Source organism: Schistocerca americana, chromosome 2 (assembly GCF_021461395.2).
Source record: "Schistocerca americana isolate TAMUIC-IGC-003095 chromosome 2, iqSchAmer2.1, whole genome shotgun sequence".
In the NCBI taxonomy this organism is placed as follows: Eukaryota; Metazoa; Arthropoda; class Insecta; order Orthoptera; family Acrididae; genus Schistocerca; species Schistocerca americana.
The window spans coordinates 1,114,515,435-1,114,541,074 of record NC_060120.1 but is presented as its reverse complement, the minus strand read 5'-3'; the positions used below and the strand labels follow the sequence as shown (position 1 = coordinate 1,114,541,074).

Below are 25,640 nucleotides of genomic sequence, written 5' to 3'. Positions count from 1 at the left end.
CACAGCTTACCCGATTTTCGCAGACGGGAACCACGAGTCCAACCAATAAAACTAGTAAAGCGTATTTGTTATACAATCCTGGAAATTGAAATAAGAACACCGTGAATTCATTGTCCCAGGAAGGGGAAACTTTATTGACACATTCCTGGGGGCAGATACATCACATGATCACACTGACAGAACCACAGGCACATAGACACAGGCAACAGAGCATGCACAATGTCGGCACTAGTACAGTGTATAGCCACCTTTCGCAGCAATGCAGGCTGCTATTCTCCCATGGAGACGATCGTAGAGATGCTGGATGTAGTCCTGTGGAACGGCTTGCCATGCCATTTCCACCTGGCGCCTCAGTTGGACCAGCGTTCGTGCTGGACGTGCAGACCGCGTGAGACGACGCTTCATCCAGTCCCAAACATGCTCAATGGGGGACAGATCCGGAGATCTTGCTGGCCAGGGTAGTTGACTTACACCTTCTAGAGCACGTTGGGTGGCACGGGATACATGCGAACGTGCATTGTCCTGTTGGAACAGCAAGTTCCCTTGCCGGTCTAGGAATGGTAGAACGATGGGTTCGATGACGGTTTGGATGTACCGTGCACTATTCAGTGTCCCCTCGACGATCACCAGTGGTGTACGGCCAGTGTAGGAGATCGCTCCCCACACCATGATGCCGGGTGTTGGCCCTGTGTGCCTCGGTCGTATGCAGTCCTGATTGTGGCGCTCACCTGCACGGCGCCAAACACGCATACGACCATCATTGGCACCAAGGCAGAAGCGACTCTCATCGCTGAAGACGACACGTCTCCATTCGTCCCTCCATTCACGCCTGTCGGGACACCACTGGAGGCGGGCTGCACGATGTTGGGGCGTGAGCGGAAGACGGCCTAACGGTGTGCGGGACCGTAGCCCAGCTTCATGGAGACGGTTGCGAATGGTCCTCGCCGATACCCCAGGAGCAACAGTGTTCCTAATTTGCTGGGAAGTGGCGGTGCGGTCCCCTACGGCACTGCGTAGGATCCTACGGTCTTGGCGTGCATCCGTGCGTCGCTGCGGTCCGGTCCCAGGTCGACGGGCACGTGCACCTTCCGCCGACCACTGGCGACAACATCGATGTACTGTGGAGACCTCACGCCCCACGTGTTGAGCAATTCGGCGGTACGTCCACCCGGCGTCCCGCGTGCCCACTATACGCCCTCGCTCAAAGTCCGTCAACTGCACATACGGTTCACGTCCACGCTGTCGCGGCATGCTACCAGTGTTAAAGACTGCGATGGAGCTCCGTATGCCACGGCAAACTGGCTGACACTGACGGCGGCGGTGCACAAATGCTGCGCAGCTAGCGCCATTCGACGGCCAACACCGCGGTTCCTGGTGTGTCCGCCGTGCCGTGCGTGTGATCATTGCTTGTACAGCCCTCTCGCAGTGTCCGGAGCAAGTATGGTGGGTCTGACACACCGGTGTCAATGTGTTCCTTTTTCCATTTCCAGGAGTGTACATCAAGCTAATGTCATATCATAAGATTAACTTCTAACGCGGAAAATTATGACCGTGAAACAATTATTATCATTCTTTATGGAACAGCCCACATATTTACAGAAAACCTACTTTCTGTATTTCAGTAATGGCCAAATTCTTGACAATGCCGCTAACTCCAATTAAACTCAAAGGAGGGCCCAGTTAAACATATGAGGAACAAGGGTCTAAATCTACATTTATACTCCGCAAGCCACCCAATGGCGTATGGCGGAGGGCACTTTACGTGCCACTGTCATTTCCTCCCTTTTCTGTTCCAGTCGCGTATGGTTCGCGGGAAGAACGACTGTCTGAAAGCCTCCGTGCACGCTCGAATCTCTCTAATTTTACATTCGTGATCTCCTCGGGAGGTATAAGTAGGGGGAAGCAATATATTCGATACCTCATCCAGAAACGCACCCTCTCGAAACCTGACGAGCAAGCTACACCGCGATGCAGAGCGCCTCTCTTGCAGAGTCTGCCACTTGAGAGCCGCGCGGGATTAGCCGTGCGGTCTCAGGCGCTACAGTCATGGACTGTGCGGCTGGTCCCGGCGGAGGTTCGAGTCCTCCCTCGGGCATGGGTGTGTGTGTTTGTCCCTAAGATAATTTAGGTTAAGTAGTGTGTAAGCTTAGGGACTGATGACCTTAGCAGTTAAGTCCCATAGGATTTCACACACATTTGAACATTTTTTTTTGCCACTTGAGTTTGCTAAACATCTCCGTAACGCTGTCACGGTTACCAAATAACCCTGTGACGAAACGCGCCGCTCTTCTTTGGATCTTCTCTATCTCCTCCGTCAACCCGATCTGGTACGGATCCCACACTGTTGAGCAATACTCAAGTATAGGTCGATCGAGTGTTTTGTAAGCCACCTCATTTGTTGATGGACTACATTTGCTAAGGACTCTCCCAATGAATCTCAACCTGGTACCCGCCTTACCAACAATTAATTTTATATGATCATTCCACTTCAAATCGTTCCGCGCTCATACTCCCAGGTATTTTACACAAGGAACTGCTACCAGTGTTTGTTCCGCTATCATATAATCATACAATAAAGGATCCTTCTTTCTATGTATTCGCAATACATTACATTTATCTATGTTAAGGGTCAGTTGCCACTCCCTGCACCAAGTGCCTATCCGCTGCAGATCTTCCTGCATTTCGCTACAATTTTCTAATGCTGCAACTTCTCTGTATACTACACCATCATCCGCGAAATGCCGCATGGAACTTCCGACACTATCTACTAGGTCATTTATATATATTGTGAAAAGCAATGGTCCCACAACACTCCCCTGTGACACGCCAGAAGTTACCTTAACGTCTGTACACGTCTTTCCATTGATAACAACATGCTGTGTTCTGTTTGCTAAAAACTCTTCAATCCAGCCACACAGCTGGTCTGATATTCCGTAGGTTCTTACTTTGTTTATCAGGCGACAGTGCGGAATTGTATCGGACGCCTTCCGGAAGTCAAGGAAAATAGCATCTACCTGGGAGCCTGTATCTAATATTTTCTGGGTCTCATGAGCAAATAAAGCGAGTTGGGTCTCACACGATCGCTGTTTCCGGAGTCCACGTTGATTCCTACATAGTAGATTCTGGGTTTCCAAAAACGACATGACACTCGAGCAAAAAACATGTTCTAAAATTCTACAACAGATCGACGTCAGAGATATAGGTCTATAGTTTTGCGCATCTGCTCGACGACCCTTCTTCAAGACTGGGACTAACTGTGCCCTTTTTTTTTCAATCATTTGGAACCTTCCGTTCCTCTAGAGACTTGCAGTACACGGCTGTTAGAAGGGGGGCAAGTTCTTTCGCGTACTATGTGTAGGATCGAATTGATATCCCGTCAGGTCCAGTGGACTTTCCTCTGTTGAGTGATTTCAGTTGCTTTTCTATTCCTTGGACACTTATTTCGATGTCAGCCATTTTTTCGTTTGTGCGAGGATTTAGAGAAGGACCTGCAGTGCGGTCTTCCTCTGTGAAACAGCTTTGGAAAAAGGTGTTTAGTATTTCAGCTTTACGCGTGTCATCCTCTGTTTCAATGCCATCATCATCCCGGAGTGTCTGGATATGCTGTTTCGAGCCACTTAATGATTTAACGTAAGACCAGAACTTCCTAGGATTTTCTATCAAGTCGGTACATAGAATTTTACTTTCGAATTCACTGAACGCTTCACGCATAGCCCTCCTTACGCTAACATTGGCATCATTTAGCTTCTGTTTGTTTGAGAGGTTTTGGCTGCGTTTAAACTTGGAGTGAAGCTCTCTTTGCTTTCGCAGTAGTTTCCTAACTTTGTTGTTGAACCACGGTGGGTTTTTCCCGTCCCTCACAGTTTTACTCGGCACGTACCTGTATAAAACGCATTTTACGATTGCCCTGAACTTTTTCCATAAACACTCAACATTGTCAGTGTCGGAACAGAAATTTTCGTTTTGATCTGTTAGGAAGTCTGAAATCTGCCTTCTATTACTCTTGCTAAACAGGTAAACCTTCCTCCCTTTTTTACATTCCTATTAACTTCCATATTCAGGGATGCTCCAACGGCCTTATGATTACTGATTCCCTGTTCTGCGCTTACAGAATCGAAAAGTTCGCGTCTGTTTGTTATCGGTAGGTCCAAGATGTTATCTCCACGAGTCGGTTCTCTGTTTAATTGCTCGAGGTAATTTTCGGATAGTGCACTCAGTATAATGTCACTCGATGCTCTGTCCCTACCACACGTCCTAAACATCTGAGTGTCCCAGTCTATATCTGGTAAATTGAAATCTCTACCTAAGACTATAAGATGCTGAGAAAATTTATGTGAAATGTATTCCAGATTTTCTCTCAGTTGTTCTGCCACTAATGCTGCTGAGTCGGGAGGTCGGTAAAAGGAGCCAATTATTAACCTAGCTCGGTTGTTAAGTGTAACCTCCACCCATAATAAATCACAGGAACTATCCACTTCTACTTCGCTACAGAATAAACTACTACTAAGAGCGACAAACACGCCACCACCGGTTGTATGCAATCTATCCTTTCTAAACACCGTCTGTGCCTTTGCAAAAATTTCGGCAGAATTTATCTCTGGCTTCAGCCAGCTTTCCGAACCTATAACGATTTCAGCTTCGGTGCTTTCTGTCAGCGCTTGAAGTTCCGGTACTTTACCAACAGTTTACAATTACGATACCGATTGCTGCTTGGTCTCCGCATGTCCTGACTTTGCCCCGCACCCTTTGAGGCTGTTGCCCTTTCTGTACTTTCCCGAGGCCATCTAACCTAAAAAACCGCCCAGTCCACGCCATACAACCCCTGCTACCCGTGTAGCCGCCTGCTGCGTGTAGTGGACTCCTGACCTATCCAGCGGAACCCGAAACCCCACCACCCTATTGCGCAAGTCGAGGAATCTGCAGTCTAGGAGACTACCGCTTATATAAAGATCTATTGTCCATACTGACATGTAAAACAAAATTAGTAATATAGCACTGAGTGCGAATTAATAATAGAACTAGTTATGAATGGTGCGTTGCACTTTCGGCGCCCTACTGAAACTGGTGCATAGGTGCGGTGTACCTCTCGCACCCCTGGGCAGGGGCACATGTAAATAATGGACTGCCGTGTAAATTGGATTGTGGTGATATGGGTTCAGTGGTTGGAGATGAGACAACGTGGAAACGTATCGTGGACAACTGGTACATTTATGTGGAAACCAAAGTGCGTCATGGTGAACGCTTCCCTCTGTTCATCATTTCAAGAGATGTCCCGTAACATGAACAGGAAAGGAGCAGAAGGCTCTAATAAATTGCCGCCTTCCCTCACCTCACCCGTCTCCCACGTCCTCCTCTCCGCCCCCCCCCCCCCCCCCTCCTCGCCCCACACACGTACACATTCCACAGGGTGTATACAACTTTCAGTCTTACAACCTTTCATTTATTGATTGAGTGTAGGGCAACTAAGCGGTTCATTTAGTAAGTTTAGAATTTTCAAGTTTGTCGGAATGCAGCTGAAGCGTATTTCATTAATCAAGCAATGTCAAAAATAAGTATATATGGCAGATTCTGTCAGAATCCTGTATGAGCAAAACAGTAGTATGCAAAACCTTTTACTGATAGAAGCTACTGAACCTATTTCACCAGAAACGAAGTTGCCCAGAGACTGAAACGACTAGGAAGTAGACACCATTTACCAGACTATCCGGTGGATATCTTCACCATCATTTGTCAAACAGAGCAGTTTCAAATTGATTACCACACAATAAATGAAGAGAAAGTCTCGACTACCAAAACCGAGCCAGGTGGCTCAATGGTGAGGTACAGCTCTCACATGCAGGAGACTATGGTTCTAATCCAGATATATGTTTTCCATGACTAATATATCTAAGGGACACTGTGCCACTTTGCATTTAAATGACCTGGAGAATCAGTGCATGTTGCCTACATGCCAGGAGCAATGACATCAACAATGGCCTTGAACACATGATATCATCCAGATTGCGTGTAGGCAACTTTCACCAACACATGCACTTTTCAAGATCATTTAAGGACATAGTGGCCCATAGTACCCACAGGTATACTACTTCGTGGTTTCCTTAAATCTTCTAACGTAAATCCCAGGATTGTTGCTTTGAAAAAGAGACTGCCGTGTTCTTTCCAAGATCATGCTCCGATTCTAAAGATCTCGTCGTCGATGGTATGTTAATCCCTAATTTTCCTTCCCTTTGACCAACTATACCTTTAGAAGGTACCACATTCCTACACAAAATATCCGTATCTCAGGGTGTCAACAGCGTTCTTAAAAACCATCAAGATGTGCAAAGTGAGCAAGAACGCTACCGCCAAACTTGAAAGGCAAAAGTGCGGGCTGAAACAAGAAAAAAATCCAGTAAAAATGGACTTCAAAATGCATACCATAACAGCTACGAAATGCCTTACGTGTCGCAAACAAAGGGCGACATACAAAATAGTGTCTTCTTCAGAATAGACATATACAGGTCTCTGCTACATAGCGATTGCTAATGATAGAGGCTACGATGCTTCGGCGAACGTTAAAGTTGCTATCGAAGTGGGCTGCCAGCAGCCGGGCGCGGCGCTTACGTCCTTTTTACCCAGGGGCCACTGTTGTCGCGTTGTCGTCCTGGAGGAAGGCCAGTCAGTGTGCGATTGGCTGACCTCTTCTCAAGTTGTCTCTTCTCTGACGTGTTGGCGCTGACTTTACACCGTAACAAGTACCATTCTAGACATGAGATGCGATCAGGTGTATAATATCTCATTAAGGGTACTACGAATGCAATTATTCTGTTGGTGGGGTAGTTTGGCACGGTGCGTGGCAATGAGTGAGTGTGGTGCGTAAAAATCTCTGAAATATCGAACAATAAATACTCATAGGTAAAAATAAATAATATATGACTTACGAATGTTACCATATATTCACGATGAAATGTTATGATGACAGAGTCGTCAACGTTTCTCATCCATACTGTTGTGGCTGGAAGTGGATAACCGTGGTTGGCAGATATCTCAGTACAATGCGCAATGTGGAACACTTGGTACTCTATGGCTTTCGAACTTTACAGTATTAGTGAGTATAATCGCTTATACAATCTTCACCCTGTTTCACCCATATTGGCATTAACATTACGTTACGCGTTTTTAATTCCGGGTAGCACCACGGGGCCGATACTAATTTAGTAATATTGTCTTAACATAATTTAAATGAAGCTGGAAAGGAAGGGAAGTTACTTTATTTCATTAGGCATTTATTTTTCTTTGCGTATACATAAGTATAAAATCTTGTTTTCTTAATACTTGCTTGTAAACCATATTTGCAGTTTCCTTGACCGACTGTAAACGAAGAAATGTGAGCACGCTACGTACAGTACTCCGTCAGAGAAACATGATTCCATTAAGTTAACGCCACAGTATTTCAATGTTTGCTCCTAAGCTTTGTTGATGGTCATGCAGTATGCTAATTTAAATGGGAACTGCAGTTGTCTTAAGTTGAAGGCCAACCCACATGAAAATAGGGCATTTGTGGTATAAAAACCATCTGACTATTTTGTTTAGTAGTCATTATACTCGCTCCGATGATGTTACTGTGGAGCTGCGTGATGCAGAGTCTTGTGTCAGTACATAGTTTTGGCGAATTTAGGTCGCACAGTAAAATGACTCGCGAGCCAACCTTCAATTTGAGGCATTGCAACAGCATTCCAGGTATATTCAACGAACTCAAAAATTCACTTGGAAAAGGTACACTGGCATTATCATCAGCCACTGAATCGATTGAGATGGAAGATGTTTCTGGTCCCAGGATGAGCTCTTGGACTGTCTTGTTGATTTCGTTGACAATTTCGCTTTTCAGCGCCCATAGCCAGTCTGAATTGGTGTAATTGTTGGCGATACCCGTTGTATATGGATTATAACATTATTACAAAAATCGTGTGTGATTCTGAAATGGCCGGAATTTGCGTCTGCTGGTTATGTGCCTTCTCCTATAATAGGTTTCGGCCAAATCCTTGCGCTTTTACGTCTCCTGATGTTTGGTTTCTCATATACGTTGTTAACCTGAGTACCTTTATTTGCTACCATATGAAAGACTTCTTTCTGCAGGCGTTTGTTTCCTCCGCTGGTGTCGATTCCGGAATATCTAGGAGCCTTTGGCGACAATCGCTTGGCAAAATTAATCAAATACCTCCCATTAAACTGACATTATCCGTTACGTCCTCCAGTGTTCCAATTAATAAAAAAAATGAAATAATAAATTTGCACCTGTACAGTAAAGTTCGTAAGACACAGAGTATAGAGCTTTTCATAAGCGTATTTATTGCTCCATATTTCGCGGATTTTTGCTCGTCACACTCACTTACCACTACGCACTGTGGCAGAGGGTGGTCATGGAGAAAAGTCTATTAGGACGTGAACATACAAGCCTGAAATGAAATGTAAGGAATCAGTGGGCATGAAATCCAAAAAATACAATGAAATTAAATTATATAAGTGACTAATGCAATTAATAGAGGAAAAATCAGTCACGCTGTTATATTGAAGAAGTCTTGCACAAATAGCTGACTACAGGAACTTCTGGTCTGAGGCACAATATGCACCAATTTTCACGTGCTGTGATGAATTCATTGTCTTCAGTACTTCCAGTAGGTTCTGCATCAATACCACGTTTTATGGGAAGGCTACTGCTTCCTAATAAAGTAAGTTTGTCAAACCAGGTTAACATATGTCAACACAGTTTCCATCACAAGTCACAAGAAGACTCATAGTGGTTTCTATATATGATATTTTAGCATTTATTTATTATTATGATTATTTTTGCTTGTTTATTCACTGGTTATTATTATTTTTGCATAGATCATATTCTCTTGGAATGAAATATAAAAACATAAATTAATTTCTAATATTCTTATTTTTATTCTCATGGAGTTCATACCATCATTTCTTTGCTTATTACAAAAATGAATTTGTATATAGTCATATGAAATAATTTAATGATCATAATATCAGTTATGGTAGTATTAACAACTATTACGCTGTATCATTACAAATGTGTTAGATTTTCAGCCTTCATTATGTCACAGAAAGAAAATATAGCTTCAGTATGTACAGAATGGCAGAAACCAAATTTTGTCATTCTAATATGGTAACAGCTATAATTTCAACATTAGTATTTATTTCAACTTCAACTTCAGTCTTTGTATTCAGGAATTTGGTAAAGCAATCTGACAACTTAAAATTTTGTAGTTAATATTGTAATGTTTTAAGTCTGAGTAAAAACTTACAGTATTAGAAATGCAGTCTGGATTCATAATCGAGTGAAAAAGCTATTCATTGGTAATAGATTTCTAATGAACAGATATCCAGTCTATCAGCCTATAAGAAACTAAACTCCACCCAAACAGGCCCAAGGACGTTGGTAATTTTTAATGGAGCATGTGTGGGAGTAGTCAGTGAGCTCATAAGAATATTTTTCGACCCAAACTAGGTCAGCCCAGATCTCTAATTTGAGGTGATCAGACCCATAATAGCCACCCGGGATTAGCCGAGCGGTCTCAGGCGCTGCAGTCATGGACTGTGCAGCTGGTCCCGGCGGAGGTTCAAGTCCTCCCTCAGGCATGGGTGTGTGTGTTTGTCCCTACGATAATTTAGGTTAAGTAGTGTGTAAGCTTAGGGACTGATAACCTTAGCAGTTAAGTCCCATAAGATTTCACATACATTTGAACATTTGAAAATATATAATATAAATGTCAAAGCCTCAAAAATTTCTGATAATATTTTTATAGCAATGTCTGTTACATTAGATTTGATTGATAATTGAATTGCATTTCCCAAATAAGTAAGATTTTGACTTTTAACAGCATTATTAGTACTTCTTTTTACATTCTCTATAACAGACAACGATGCTGATGTACGATGAAACATCTGCCCAACACTAGCAGGTGCTGTTGCTCATGGAGTAGATTTTCAGTAGATTTATTATGTTTTTTGTTACATTTAGGATGTGTAGCCACACTTGGCACCAACGTCTTTAGTAGTCATTAATTATGAATGGTGATATGACTGGGCAAATGTATAGGTATTTATCCACACAAAATTCTTGTGGGCTGCTAGAAGAAACATTAAATTTCTATCATTTGGTGTGGCATTAGTATGATGATGAATTTCCTATTAAAAACTCTTAGGTGGGAGAAAAAGAAACTAGCCAAGTATCAAAAATCGGTAGATGGAGAGAAATAATTGTATGCAGAGGTTTTCAAGTAGTTCAAATGGCTCTGAGCACTATGGGACTTAACGTCTTAGGTCATCAGTCCCCTAGAACTTAGAACTACTTAAACCTAACTAACCTAAGGACACCATACACATCCATGCCCGAGGCAGGATTCGAACCTGCGACCGTAGCAGTCCCGCGGTTCCGGACTGTAGCGCCCAGAACCGCACGGCCATCATGGCTGGCAGAAGTTTTCACCTCGATTATTTGATCTCATCTCATTATGATTCTTTCTTAGGAAAACAGAAAAATGTGTAACCTAGATGGATGTAAAAGTACTTCCTCTTCTCCTAATGTGACTGCATCTACAGTAATCACTGCCGTTGGGAACTTTCTAGTAAAAGTGAAAAACTGCCTGAAAAATCCCTGTGTGGCAGGTGAAATTAAGCCCAATCTTTTTATTAAAAGACACAAGGGAGGCTTCACAAATACTAATCAGATGAGAGCTGCACTCGAATAAAACTGAAATATGATGGACCTAAAAATGTGTATAATTACAGCATCTGGGTACGCATAAAAAATATAATGACCGGTTCTTTATCAGAGAAACTGGTAATGACGAAACAGTTTGTATCCAGGTCTTTGGCATAGTGATGTTTGCTCCCCTCTTTCGGTCTTTGTCAGTTTCTTACTCTATAGGGACCTCACATATGGTTGGAAACGGTACCTGAAAAATACTTTGAATAACTGTAACTAGGATAGGGAATTACTGTCTACTGAATGTACAAACAAGCTACTGTAGTAAGATGGATTATATTCTTGATAAGATTCGTTCACATTCATGACGACCAAGTCCTTTATGATCTCCATAATTATATTTAAAATCTTAACTATACAAAATTTCCTTGCTAGCAGTTGTCTTTAAGAGCTCGTCAGTATCACAGTTTCCGTAATTAGAAAAAAGTTCGCTGTTGGAAAATTTAATGATTGTTGCTCATCAGAAAAGTGTATGTCATGAAACAGTCTTTATCAGTTCTTCACACGTAAATATTAATGCACCTGCCACATCATATTTATCGTAAATGCCAGTACGAAAAACGTTTAGCAGGAATTCAGATTAATTTATTCGACATTTATGTTGCTCCAAAATTGAAGTCCTGTACAGCTCACAACGAAAATATAACCGAGTTCTACAGCAGGCAGAGGGCAGAAAGACATGGAGACTGCATTTATAAACTGAAAAGCTTGTGCCCCCAGCAACCTCATGCAACCATACAGATTCTGTTTATTAAAACAGATTATTGCCTTGTCGTTTCGTATTTCGCAGTTGGAAAGGAACATTTTCCTGAGTGAAGCCCAGCAATAAGTATCATCCGATCTTATAAAACAAAACAAACAGAAATTTTTAAAGGAATCATTTGCACACCTAAATGCTTTTATGGAACCATTCAAAAGCGGATTATAGCTGAAAATTTCGTGATACAAAACCCAAGTGCCATACCACATCACTGATTGCTAGATTATATAATAATTACAATTTCAAGACTAAGTCAGAACCTAGAAGTAGATAATTTACATAGTTTTTATGTTTTGCATAGTGTTAGATTTTACTAAAATTATTCACTCAATATTGAAAATATGGAAAAACCAACTCTGCTGCAAGTGTATTATACGTATATACAATTTCAGATTTCTGCCAAACCTGGAGTTTACATTTCTGTTTCCTACAGCTCCTAGAAACATAACATAACGTGCAATAACTCCAAAAATATTTACGTCACATTTTCCGCAAAACCTCCAAAATCAAGATGTTTGAACAACATTGATAGCACTGAAAAGGTGATAACGAGTTTAAATTCGCGAGTAGAGTACTGAACGACGCACGTATAGTATTCAATAAGAAAGAGATAAACACATTAAACGTTTTAAATACAATGCAAGGTAAAACATATCGGACATCACACTAAAACAACTTGTAGTGGCAATTAAGAATGCAAAAAACTGCAAAATTGAATAGCAATTAAAAATCTGCCATAGGTTACAAAATAAACACACTTCTAGAGAAGGAACTAGTGAGATATGAAGATAACTGTAGTCTCAAACAAAATGTTTCAAAGGCAAAAAGCAATATAAACAAAAAAATTAGAGAGAATCAGCTAATAACCACAAAAGCAAATAAAGGCCACACGATTGTAAATGTGAAAGATACTGAATACGTGCAAAGCACTCTTTAAATTTTTTACAGAAAATAACATAGTTCACAACTTAACACAAACTCCAATAAAACAGCTGCATATGAAAATTAAAGGACAGTTAAAGAAAATATATTTCTTCCAGACAGACTATGAAAAGAAATACATCACCATCCCAAACTACAGTACATAAGGAAAGATGTTCAATCAGACCAGTAGTTAACAGTATGAACAGTCTTGCACACAAACTATCTTAAAACTCATTTTTTTTATAAAATTTACTTCGCAATTGAAGAAACTGATACTTTAAAGAACAGTACCACATTAATCACTGAAATAAGAGTAATAAATATTCCATATGGTGCCCACTTTATATCACTAGACTTCATCAAGCGATATTCTAATATCCCTGTTAAAGTAGCCATTGCTGTCACAAACAAGTTATTAAAGCATAAAAAATTTATTCAATTTATAGAGTTACTAGAACTGATCCTCAACTAGAATTATTTTACATACACTGCCAATATTCATCAACAATCAGATGGACTAGCCATAGGCTCATCCATACATGACACAGTAGCAGACATAATCATAAACCATCTAGAAGAAAAAATATTCAGCACCCAGGAACACTGCTTAAAGACATAGAGCATTACGAAATATAAGTAGCAGATACGTTATTTATAGCCAAAGGTGACACCAGTGACATCACTAACATCAAAAACTTGATCAGTTAGGGGCGCAAGAAAATAATTTCACAGCTGATTATCAGAAACGTAATAGCAGTCATCTGTGTACAGGAAATCACAACAGGCACAATATCAAGATATACAGCAAAAGACAATATCCAGCATCACAATTGCTGCCACATCATTTCATCCATATATACACAAGAAGACTGCATACAAAACGATGGTACAAACATCAAACAAAATTCCATTGAACAAAGAACGTAGGGAGAGGCAAATTGCAGTGGCTACAAACTTCCCCAGCTCAGTGATAGGCAAAATACATAAGGAAGCAGCAAAAGGGAAAAAAATTCCTGGCTCTTCTGATGGAGCTAATAATACCTTACTTAGGACCGAGCGAGGTGGCGCAGTGGTTAGACACTGGACTCGCATTCGGGAGGACGACGGTTCAACCCCGCGTCCGGCCATCCTGATTTAGGTTTTCCGTGATTTCCCTAAATCACTCCAGGCAAATGCCGGGATGGTACCTTTCAAAAGGCACGGCCGACTTCCTTTCCTGTCCTTCCCTAATCCGATGAGACCGATGACCTCGCTGTCTGGTCTCCTTCCTCAAACCAACCAACCAACCAACCAACCTTACTTAGGCAGCATTTCTCAAAAAAAAATAAAATAAAATAAAAAAAAAAAATAAAAAAAATAGAAAAAAATAAAGAAACGCAAATCTACTTAAATCACATAAAATGAACGTAGCTTTCTCCATAAACTACAGCATAAATTAGTGCACATCCTAAAAAATAAGAAATATAAATTCTCAGACTCCCGAATATACAAAAATACATGTAGAACTAGCCCAACTTAGTACATAGGCCAGACTGGTAGAAAATTTCACACTACGTCCCCTGATCACAACTGGTATGCACATAAGCAGTTCATAAATTCAACAATGGCAATAGACATAAAAAATGTTGGACATAATTCAGAAACATAAAAGAAGATCTTGAGATACTCTATCACTTTCATAAAGAACATACAGTGGATGTAATGGAAGGAATTTTTATACATTATAAAAAGCAAGGAGAAAAAATTCTCAGTAAAAAAGTGGATAGTGAATCAATAAATTTTCTCAAATATTTCTCCTGCATATAATAACTGTAGTAAATTCCATAAATGTGTTCAGTTCTTCTTACACTCTACTCAGTATCTTCACAAAAAAGTATAAAATAGAATATAAAGCATAACTGATAATTTAAAAGTCAGTAATTGCCAATAATGGTAATAAAAAAATTGTAAGTGACAACTTTACGTAAATAATGTAATCCAGAGATAATGTCTGACTGTATCCAAACCCTTCGCGAAGCTGTACTAACATGATATCCTTGTAGCTTATTTTGATTTCACAAGCGAACAGTCCGAGTGATAGTTTGCATGTGTGTGGGTTTCTGTGTAATGGAGGCAGTACAGTACCTGCAAGTAGGCAGACAAAAATACAATTTCTTACATAACATGTAAAAAGTCGCAAGATTTATCTTATCCAATTTTCCGATTTCAGTATCATAATCTCGGAAAGACAACTACAGCTCAAGAGAGGCAGAGCAACACACATGCAAACTTGAGTCAAAACACTTACGTGTTAATATTTGCACCTGATAACGAGAAGAAATTCTTCACACGTATCGTCGTAAGCATGGAAAACCCGTGCACTGTTTCATTATTTGAATCATATGTGACAAAGAGTGCACAAATACTAAAATTATCAAAGAAGATTTTAACGATCCATCTGGCAAATACTGCTCGTATAATGGGATGAGGTATGTCACAGATAATAATATGTATCAGATAATGAGACGAAAGAGAGATATGCAGAAGAGTAATGACAGAACTGCAGTTAGAGCGGTCTGACATTGTTTGATTGGCAGCATGGATCATGTGGAGTCTCGATTAGCATCACAAGTAGGGGCTACCATCGATAAATTAGCAGAAGAATTAACGCGGCTGCCGAGGAACAGAAGGATCGAAATACTTAGCCGACGTAGCAGCTGCTTTCTTTATTCTTTTGATGCTTCGCCACAGAGTAACAGCTTTTACCAGCATGGCGCCTTAGCTGTAGGTCAATACGGCAGTGCGACAGACAACACCGAGCGCGGAAGGACGTTTTGGCTCCTCAAAGTGCAGCTGAAGCGTTCGGTTGGCTGGTCAACCAGAGGACCAGAGGCCTATTCGAGTACTCGTATCTAGTAAAACACAGTCGACTTAGAAGAGTTGAACTTATTTTTATGACCTATGTAAAGGGAATTTTTGCAGCAGGTTCTGAAGGAGCCACTATGTGTTTTTACCGTTAGTTTTACTCACAGGAATATCTCTATGCGTGTAGGTGGGCCCTTGCTAACGGAATTGGCTCAGTTTCAGTTAAAGCGCCATGTGGACGATTATTTGTAACTTGATAATACCTATTGTGCCACAAAAATCGGGGAAATACCTCTAACGAATATCATTGCGCCATCGTCATGTCAAGGCCACGTAGCGAACATTAATTTTAATTAATGTCCCAATTTCCGCACTTAATAACTCATAAAGCTTTTCAATTAATTTTTATCTTTGATGGCGCCTTCTACTATATTTTACGTGTTTTTTTTATCTTTGTTGCGAGTACGGCTCCACAAGGAGATGTCAATTACTTAAAAGTTGGCCAAAAATAAAAAAAAATAAACGTCGCTATCATATTGCATAGACTTTAGTTTCTTATTTAACTGCTATAACATTTTACTTTGTACATAGAATAGGAGCAGAGAACCATATTTGGGATTGTACTGCTGTCTAAAATAACAGAGGAAATGAAATACACCGCCTGACAAAAAATCCGAAGCCCACGGAAGGGAAGAGAAAACGAAATGACCTTTACGGCTTGAGATGGAATGTAATGTTATTTCAGTGATTACAATATCGAGTCAAATTTACAAAGAACATGGCAGCATGAGCCCTCTTATCAATATGACGTCGCGCCCCGTCGGGCGTGGATGCATCCACTGGTTCGGATGGGAAGACTGTCATAAAGCCGTTGTGTACTCTAGTGAGGCAAGCCGGACTCACGACTGCTGGCAGTTTGCACCGGGATGGTGCTGACGTCCGAGCTGAGGACAGATCTGGCTATCTTGCTGGTCACGACAGTAATACAACACTGTCGCACGAGAGGTAATACACGAGGACGCAGGATGTCCGTAAAGTACAGTTGTGTCCTCAGAGTTCCCTCAGTCAGCACCAGCAGTCACCTGAAGTCATGACCGATGGCTCCCTGCACCAGGAGCGACACGGCTGCACCTCTCCAAAGCATTGGAAGAATGGGACCGCTGCCAAGTCGCCGTCACACTCGCCGACGGTGGTCATCTGGGATAGTGCATTCATCGCTGAACACAGTGCGAACCCATTCATCAGCAGTCCTTGCTTATTGGTCACAGCACCACTTCACGTACAGCCGTTTGTGTTGTGGTGTTCATGGCGCAATATATGCATGGGTCGGTAACTGCTGCTGTTTTCCGATATGGGCGTCCACAGAGGATCCGGGAGGGCCAGGGGGTATGGGGGGCGCCAAAGCTCTAAAATTACCATTGCCTCTCTTTCGCACTTGACGACGAGTATGCCGGACGTCACTCAGCCCAATACTGGACCTCTTTCACATCCGAATGCCCCACAAATCTGAATATTGCACGATTTGACCAGCCGACCAAATAGAGACTACATTGAGGCCCCTTTCAAACACTGTCATGTTTTGATAACGCTGTCTAACTAGAGTATGCGGCAGCTCCGTGTTCACGCAACATCGCCCACTGTTTAGGCCCTTCTGTGCCTTACCAGTTCTGGTAACACCACTAAACACGAACAACAGTAACGCACTTTGGTTGCTATTCTAGCTGTGACAGAGAATTGCCACTCTAATCAATTACTCATTGATGGTGAGTAGCTATACGAAGCTGACATTGACATCCGACCATCTGGATGCTTCACTTTTCTGTCAGGCAGTGTATCTATCACGTATTTTCCGTTTTTTTGTGAACTGAAAAATTTCTTTTTCAGAACGATGGCAGCTATTGTGTATCAAACAGACGAACGTTATATTTCGGTGTATGATTTGACAACATTGAAGCAAAAAAAAGTAATCTGTGTTTCTCCTGACATTCCTGGCAAGGAAATTGTTGTTGCCTGTTTCACATTTGATTTAAAGTTCTTAATGGTAATTCTTGGCAAGCCCCAGTGGATGCTACTGTGTTATGAGTTACAAACGGGAGATCTAAAGTCCTCAACACAAGCAATTAATGAAGACGGAACAGGAGAAGTCTATCAGGTCAGTGATTTCATCTTACATAAAACTGTAATCTAAAAACTGTGTTGATGAATAACGGTATTTACAAGTCCAGAAATTTGTGCTGACAGGGTTCGTTCTGTCACCGTCACTACTCCTTCTTGACTCTCTGACAGCAATGCTCCCATAAATATGTGGTACTGTGTGCAGTGCAAAACCATATTTAATTTTTGACGTCGGTTCCAATGGACATTTAGGACCGACGATTGCAAAAATAATTAATTTTTCCCTTTTTGTATTTGCTCTTTATGTTTCGAAAGGCAGTTTACGATAAAACTAAAAATAGCAACGTAGAGAAATGAATATTTGGCTTTAGTTCCACCGGTGCCTCCCGTAGTGAGAAAAATTAATGTTACAAAGAGTACAAAATGGTATGTGAAGTGGAATTCTGGTCAGAAAAATTGAAAATTCAACTGGATATGGCGAATTGTGAACAAATTCGCCCTTATAACTTTTCAGTAACACAAATATGTTCTGAACGTTCCACAAAAATATTGATTACAAAAGGCTTTATACGTATTCTCCCATAAGAGTTGCTACACTACTACATATTTATGGAGCATAAACACACACACAAAATTTACTTAAAATTCCGATGTATTTTGCTAGTCTGAAGTATTAATCCTGTAAAAATTATACTTAAGGTGAGAGAAAGAAAAATGAAATGATCTTACGGCATTGTTGGCCGGGAGACCCCATGCGGGGTCTTCGGCCGCCAAGCGTGCAATTAACAGTGAAGATAGCAAATCATTTTCTGTAATCTTAATATTTTTGATACAGCATCAATAAGAACACAGAAATGCGGTGTTATCATGTTGGCCAATTTGGGTCCTTAACGTTTGTCCTGTTACTTATCTTACCCTGCATATGAGAAGGATTACCTGCAAATTTCTTTCACTAGTTCCCTTCGAAATTTGACATTCAGTAAATCTGTAATTACAGTAAAGGGAATTATTAATGTATTTTTGCTAGGTTTATAAGCGTTTAATAATTCATTTGCTAAGCGCGCTCTCCAAGAAGACACTCGGTACGGTGAGTGATGGAAGTAACAGATTCGACAAAAGTCACATGACGATGCTCGACTTTGGACCGATATTCACTTGTTTCAGGTGACTACGAACCTCAGCCTGGCGCACACTGGCACTGTAGGCACCTTTCTGTGTTATCTTTGGTGAACTGAGCTTTGTTGCGTGTGCTATTAGCCATACATGTCCACGGCCAGTTTAAGGACCGAGCCACAAGAGAGGCCGGTTAGGACGCCAAGCAGAGGAGGCGCCTACTATAAAATTAGTATACAGAATGTGTCGTAATTAATAGTAAAAACTTACGCGGGTCAAAGTATTAGATAATAGATGCAAAGAGATAAGTGTGAATTTGTTGTTAAAAGTCACCACTGACTTCAGTATCTGTTCTCCTCAGTGGAGATATATTTGAAACGTAAACTTTTAGACTCAGTCCCCATCCAGTTGGGCTACCTCAATAAGAAATGTAATACTCCTTCAGCACGCCACATGTGCTGCACACTGGTATCTGCTAAAGGAGATTCTCCACGTGACGTCTCTGCAGTAGCTAACGAATTTTTTTCAGCATTTGCCTATCGATGGTGTATTTTGAAGAAGCACATATTTTATCTGAGTATAACACTTGTCAGCGGTACCCTTTGGGAGAGCCGAACAGATGCCTTTGAGCCTCTTAGATAAAACGATGAACTAATGCAAAATTTTGTTTATAAAGGTAGCGAAGATTACAAAACAGGTGCTTTTGAAAGAAAAAGTGCCACTGGTATTCTTGTACAGTTCTGACAAGGCTGAAAGTATATGGTTAACAAAAGCAAATATGTACGAATAAACAAGAGTCCGCAAACGAGTCTTGACTGTGTGGGCAGCAGCCACCACTGACTTCAAAATAAAATATTGTCCTGGTTAGTATTTTTGACAAGTGAAACGGTCTATTAATGTAGACATCATATTTCTTGCACTGACTCTGCCGTTGTGTAGTAAGGACAAGATAACAATACGTTAATGGAGTCCCAAGGACAGTTTAACTGTGAAAAACTGATGAAGGAATTGCTACACACAGTGTCTTACGATTACCGGTATATTAAAATTCCGTGAATGAGCAACCTTAATTTTCTTGTTATCAGATCTTTACTTTTTGGGTGAAATTAATTTTTCACCTGCTCCATAGGAGTATGACCTTATAAATTTTTTAACATTTTAAAAATTATACTTACTTCTGAAAACTGATGAGTGATGACATACGACGAACTCTTGTAGAAAGAGGTCCTTTTGAAGTACCTCATAACGTAACGATCATATCACGCTTTCTTGGAGTACTCCGGAAATTACCTTTACATCTGTCGATTTTGTTTCGTCAAGAGCGACGTGTTGAGTTCTGTATGCAAAAATGTCATGAATCCAGTCGCAAATCTGCTCTGATACCTGACAAGCTCGTGTTTTTTTCATTAAACTGTAGTAGGAGACGGTGTCAAATACCTTTCTGAAGTCAAGGAACAAGGCATCAACCTGAGCGCAATTGCCTACGGCGCTGTGGATATCATGGACGAAGAGAGCGAGCTCAGTTTCACAGGACCTTTGTTTGCGGAATCCATGTTGATTTTTATAGAGGAGATTTTCCTTGTCCAAGAAGGTTCTTGAGTATAAAACATGTTCCATAATTCTACAACAGATTAAGGTCATAATTCTTGAGCATAAAACATGTTTCATAATTCTACAACAATTGACGTCAACGATATAGGTCTGTAATTGTGTGCATCTGGCCTACGGTATTTCTTAAAAACGGGAACTACCTGCGGTTGCTTCCAGTCGCTAGGTACCCTCGTTGCTCAAACGATATACGGTAAATTACTGCTAGAGGGGGAGCAAGTTCTTTCGCATAATATTTGCAGAATCTTATAGGTATCTTATCTGGTGCTGACGCCTTTCCACTACTGAATAACTGTAGTTGTTTTTGTATTCCGGGATCGATTACCTCAATATCTGCCATTTCGATGTTCGTACGACGTTTGAAAGAAGGGACAGTGCTACGATCTTCCGCGGTGAAGCAACTTCGGAAGACGGAATTCAGTATTTGGGCCTTCTCTCTATTATCTTCTATTTCGGTGTCAGTATGGTTCATATGTTCAAATGTATGTGAATTCCTAAGGAACCAAACTGCTGAGGTCAATGGTCCCTAAACTTACACACTGCTTAAACTAACCTAAACTAGCGTATGCTAAGAACAACACACACACATCCATGCCCGAGGGAGGGCTCGAACCTTCGGTGGGAGGGGCTGCGCAATCCGTGACATGGCGCCTCAAACCACGTGGCCACACCACGCGTCGCCAGTATGGTCACTGAGTGAGTAAATAGATGCTTTTGACCACTTAATGGTTTTACATGCGACCAAAACCTCTTAGGGTTTTTACTCAGATCGGTTGACAAAGTTTTACTTTCGAAGTCATTGAACGCTTCTCTCATTGCTCTCCTTACGCGCGTTTCCGTTTCGTTCAGCTAGGTTTTTACTTCTCTCGAATCTGAGACGAAGTTCTCTTTGTTTATGTAGCAGTTTTCTTTAAGAAGTTACTCGGTACAAATTTGTCTTGGGAATTTTGCACGATGCCTTTTAATTTTTTTCATTTTTACTCCACATCTTCGTCGTCGTGCTGACTGCTCAGATACTCTGAAATTTAGTAAAAATATCTTCCTACTTTTCTTAACATTCCTTGTAAGACCCGTTGTAATAGATGCCTTGTGATCACTGATACCTTTCTCTACATTAACTGACTCGATAACTTCAGGTCTGTTTGTTGCCAGGAGATCTAAGATGTTACCCTCACGAGTTAGCTCTCTATCTGCTCAAAGTAATTTTCGTACAAGACATCCAGAACAATGTCACACGAATCCCTGATAGAATGACCCTCCCAGTCTATACCTGGCAAGTTGATGTCACCTCGTATTACAAAGGAAGAATCAGGAAAGTTACTAACGATATTCTGCAAGTTCTGTCTGAAGAGCTCTACCACTGGAGGTCCTGACCCAGACGGTCTAGAAAAGCATCCGATTACCATTTTTGCCCGATCTTTGACACTTAACTTCACCCAGATTAATTCACAATCAAAATCCGTGATAACCTCGCTACATTTTATCGAAATCTTTGCTGCAGTAAACACTCTGTCGTCATTGGCGACTACCCTATTCCTACGATAAATACAGCAATCTGAACTTAGGATTTGGTTGTCATTAACGTCCAAGTTCAACCAACTTTCTGTCCCTAATACTGATAACCTTCAGTAAGCCATACTAATTCTTGAACCTTTCCTTGGATGCTCCTGCAGTTTTCTAAAATCATATTAACCTTTTCTATCTCCGATCTGCGGTATTGCGGCTAATTTATCAGGCAAATAATCTTTGCTCACAAGGGAGGGTTGCACGCCGCGTGTACTCCGCTACCCTAGTAGCCGCTTCCTGTCGTATAGTGCACACCAGACCTATTAAATGAAACCATACAGATCTGCAACCGATAGCGGAGGTCGAGAAATTCGCATCCGCTACCGTCGCAGAGTCGTCTCAGTCTCTGATTCAGACGCTCTAGTCTGCTTCAAACCAGAGGACCGCGATCAACCATGGGTACGATGTTACAAATAGACAGCTTAACCTGCACCCCGCGTGCGATACTAGTTGCCTTCACCAAATCAGTGATCCGCCGAAAGAACCCAAGCACCAGGCGTCATTCGTGCCGACATGTGCCTCTACATGCAGCCGGTTGCAACCAGTGTGCTCGGTAGCAGCTGGCAGCAAACATACCGAGTGCACACTGCCATTTCCCGCCGTGCTTGCTATTTCCCTGAGGGGCTCTATCACCCGTCTAACATTAGAGCTCCCGGTGATAAGCATACCCACTCTCTGCTCTTGTCCGGTCTGGACACGAAATCGGTGGCTGGGCCAATAGGAGAAGCATCTCATGCTGGCTGAGAATTATCAACACTGGGCAACACCTCGTACCTGTCGTTAAGACGGAGGGAGCCAGCCGCACGGCCTGCTCCCTCTTTCGCCTTCCGCCCACTGACACGTGACCCACCACCGTCTGCCAGCCACTCTGGAGTGAGGACGGGCCGGTCAGATGTTGCATATCGGAAGCTGCAGTGACATACAGGTCACCAGGGGATTCCAGTGGCACCAGACGTGTTGCAGGTCTCGTCTCCAGCGCTCATAAGTCACCACAACTTTGAGCACTAGCCAGAAGCCTGTCGCCGGTAGCCAACGCTGCTTCCAGCTGTTTACGGACAGCAGCCAATTCTCCTTGTGTCCGCTGACAATACTTGTGCAGAGCGTATATGCACTAGTAAGAGCTCTAGTATACTGACAAATGCGGTCAAATGGATCGCATTTGATGTCAGTAGTGCATATCACCGATTCAGGTGACAAAGGGTGGAACTCTGTATAATGTCAGTCGGCTGTGTGCAGTGTTAGTGAGTGCGTACATGCCGTTACTGCAGATAGGAAACAGACGCCATGAGTGACAGCGAGCGTGGCATTCATAAACCACGGCTGTGACAACGCCATGCGCAAAACAGTTATCATATGATGAAAAAGCAATCTCGGTGTATACGGGAAATGAGGCTCTCTGATCGTCAAATAGCCAAGAAGTTGAACCAATGAAGTACAGAGATTGATAATTTCGTGAGATGGGGCGTATGATATGGACAGAAAAGAAAATATGGGGAAAATAGAAAATTATCTGAGGCATAGAAACGGTTACTGTCAGCCGCAGGAAGGGCCACAAACCGTTATTCTTCTCAATTTGTTGCCGATTTACAGTTGCCAGTGACTGCCAGACATGTACGGTAAATATTGTCACAACATTTTGCACTCAAGAAGTGGCTGTAGAAACCTGTTCTAACATTCAGACATAAAGAGGCTACTCTGAAAAGCATATGTCATGGACTTTAGAATGGGAAAAATTAATCTTCAGTGATGAGAAAAAATTTAATTTAGATAATCCAGATGGATTTCAATATTACTGGCATGACTTGAGAACAGAATAGCCGGTAAGAATGAGCAGAAATTTTGGTGATAAAAGTGTTACGATTTGGACAACCTTCTGTGTTAAAGGCAAATCACGCATTGCTTGACTTGAACACTAGAATGAACTCTTACATGTAAGCTGACATGCTAGAGAGAGAAGTGATGAGAATGTATGAGAACGTAGGGGACGAATGTCTAATGTCTCAACAAAACAATACATCTGTGCATGTCTCTGCTACAACCAAAAACTGGTTTGAAGATAAGGGTGTTGATGTTTGCCTGGCCGGCAAATACCCGGATTTGAAACTAAATCCTTGGTGAATATTTGGAAGGCGTGTTTATCGCAGTGGAAGGCATTTTGAGGCCGTATGAGAGCTGAAAAGAGCGATACGAGAATAGTTGGCGATAATTTCACTGCAAGAACCGCAAAACCTAACAAAATGAATGACAAAGAGAATTTTTGAGGTAATAAGGCGAAACAGAGGTTGGACAAAGTACTGATAATGCAATAACGCAACAGGCCAATGAGTATCTTTATACCAATTTTCATTTAGGAAATGCGAACAGCTTACTTTGTTACTCTGTGTTCTGAAAGAGACGATGGAATTCCGTAATGATATTTTATGTTAGTTCGGTTCTGTAATGGAGAGGCCAACAGAGCAGAGCGGAACTGTGTGTAGGTCCGCTGCTCCAGCGCTGCGTCGCGCCAGGGTATAGTCGGGCCGAGGGGCGGCGCGGCAGCAGGCTGGCTCGCTCGACTGCATGAACGGCAAACGCACAGACGGGCCGATCTGCAATCTTCTTCAAACGATTTTAAAGAAATAACGTGAATCTCACAGTTTTATTCGTCATCTTCCAGATGAACTGCTTATCATTTTGTTAATAGTCATAGATACTGTGATATTTCAAAATTAATCAGTCTACTGCAAGATAATCGAATAGTTTGCTATGAAAAATAGAGGTCGCTATGAATTTGCGTTTGGTGCATGTTAGGTCATATGTACTACCAAATTTAGTTAACATGTTGAACCGTTCTTTAAACTTGGACTGGGATCAATTGCTCACTCCATTCTTGAAAAAATGGATGGTATATAGCGAGTCCGTTCCGTTCGTGCGCCCGGATGATAAAGCGAGAATGAAATACTCATAATAGCTTCGTACCTCATAAACAGTTTTAAATATGGGAACAAGATTTTGGCAAACGATAGTACGCAAAGAGGAGAGCAGGTTGCCATATGGTTACCGTGTATAACTTCTTATCCAGTACGGTATGCAGGTGACTACAGGTTTTACTCAGTGGATTAATGTACTTTTTAAGGGTTATCAACAGCTAGTGAAACGAGAACGGTTACAGGTTCCTAGAAAGCGGAATTAGTTTTTGAGGCATAGCTCTGACTTTCACAACAGGATTCATAATCATTGTAAGGGTTATGGAGTCAAATGCCAAAGTGTTGTGGAATTGCCCTCAGTCGCGACACATGACTGCCTTCTGAAGATGATTTTCTAAATACTGTAAATGATTTACAATACACAGAACTTTCCAAATCCAATCGGCGATGTTAACAGAAGACATATTCTTCTGAAATGCTCAGAAAATTCTGATACAATGTTTACAACTATAAAACATTTTCATTTTTCAATCATGCTACAAGCAGTTGCAAATCCTCACAGTAAATTCAATATAATCGGTGTCGGGTGTTGTGGAAAGCGAAGGGACGATGGTAGATTTGATTCTTCTAGTGTATTCTTCTAGTGTAATTCAAGTAGAAGAGCTTAACATACCACCAGAGTTTCCAAAAACAAAGGCGTCCGGTGTGTTGCCTGTTGTGTTTATTGGAGATAACGCATATCCCTCGTTAAGGTACTTTATCAACTCTTACAGCCTATAAGTTTTAGATCCAGGGAAAGAATATTCCGACAAACGCTTTTCCTGACCATGACGATCAACTGAATGTGCTTTAGGAATAATGAGAGCTAAGTGGAGCATATTTTGGAAGCCAATACAAACCTCACGAGAATTTGCTGAAGATCCTGAAAATGTACATGTTCTCCGCAACACTGTCATTGACCTGTTAGGATCCCTCAGCGTCGATCAGCAACACACAGTAGAAATCCAGCGTTCTACACAAGGCACTTACCTGACAGGACGAAAGACAC

At 41.6% G+C, this 25,640-nt stretch overlaps 1 protein-coding gene across 1 annotated transcript in view; it reads left to right on the top strand.

Annotated features, from left to right (window-relative positions):
• Positions 1–25,640, top strand: part of LOC124594714 (cilia- and flagella-associated protein 57) — a 287,883-nt gene that overhangs the window by 8,697 nt on the left and 253,546 nt on the right. The window contains exon 2 of the mRNA XM_047133082.1: positions 17,169–17,436. Within this exon, the coding sequence (XP_046989038.1) occupies positions 17,169–17,436 (268 nt within the window). The remainder of the gene's footprint in view (positions 1–17,168; positions 17,437–25,640) is intronic.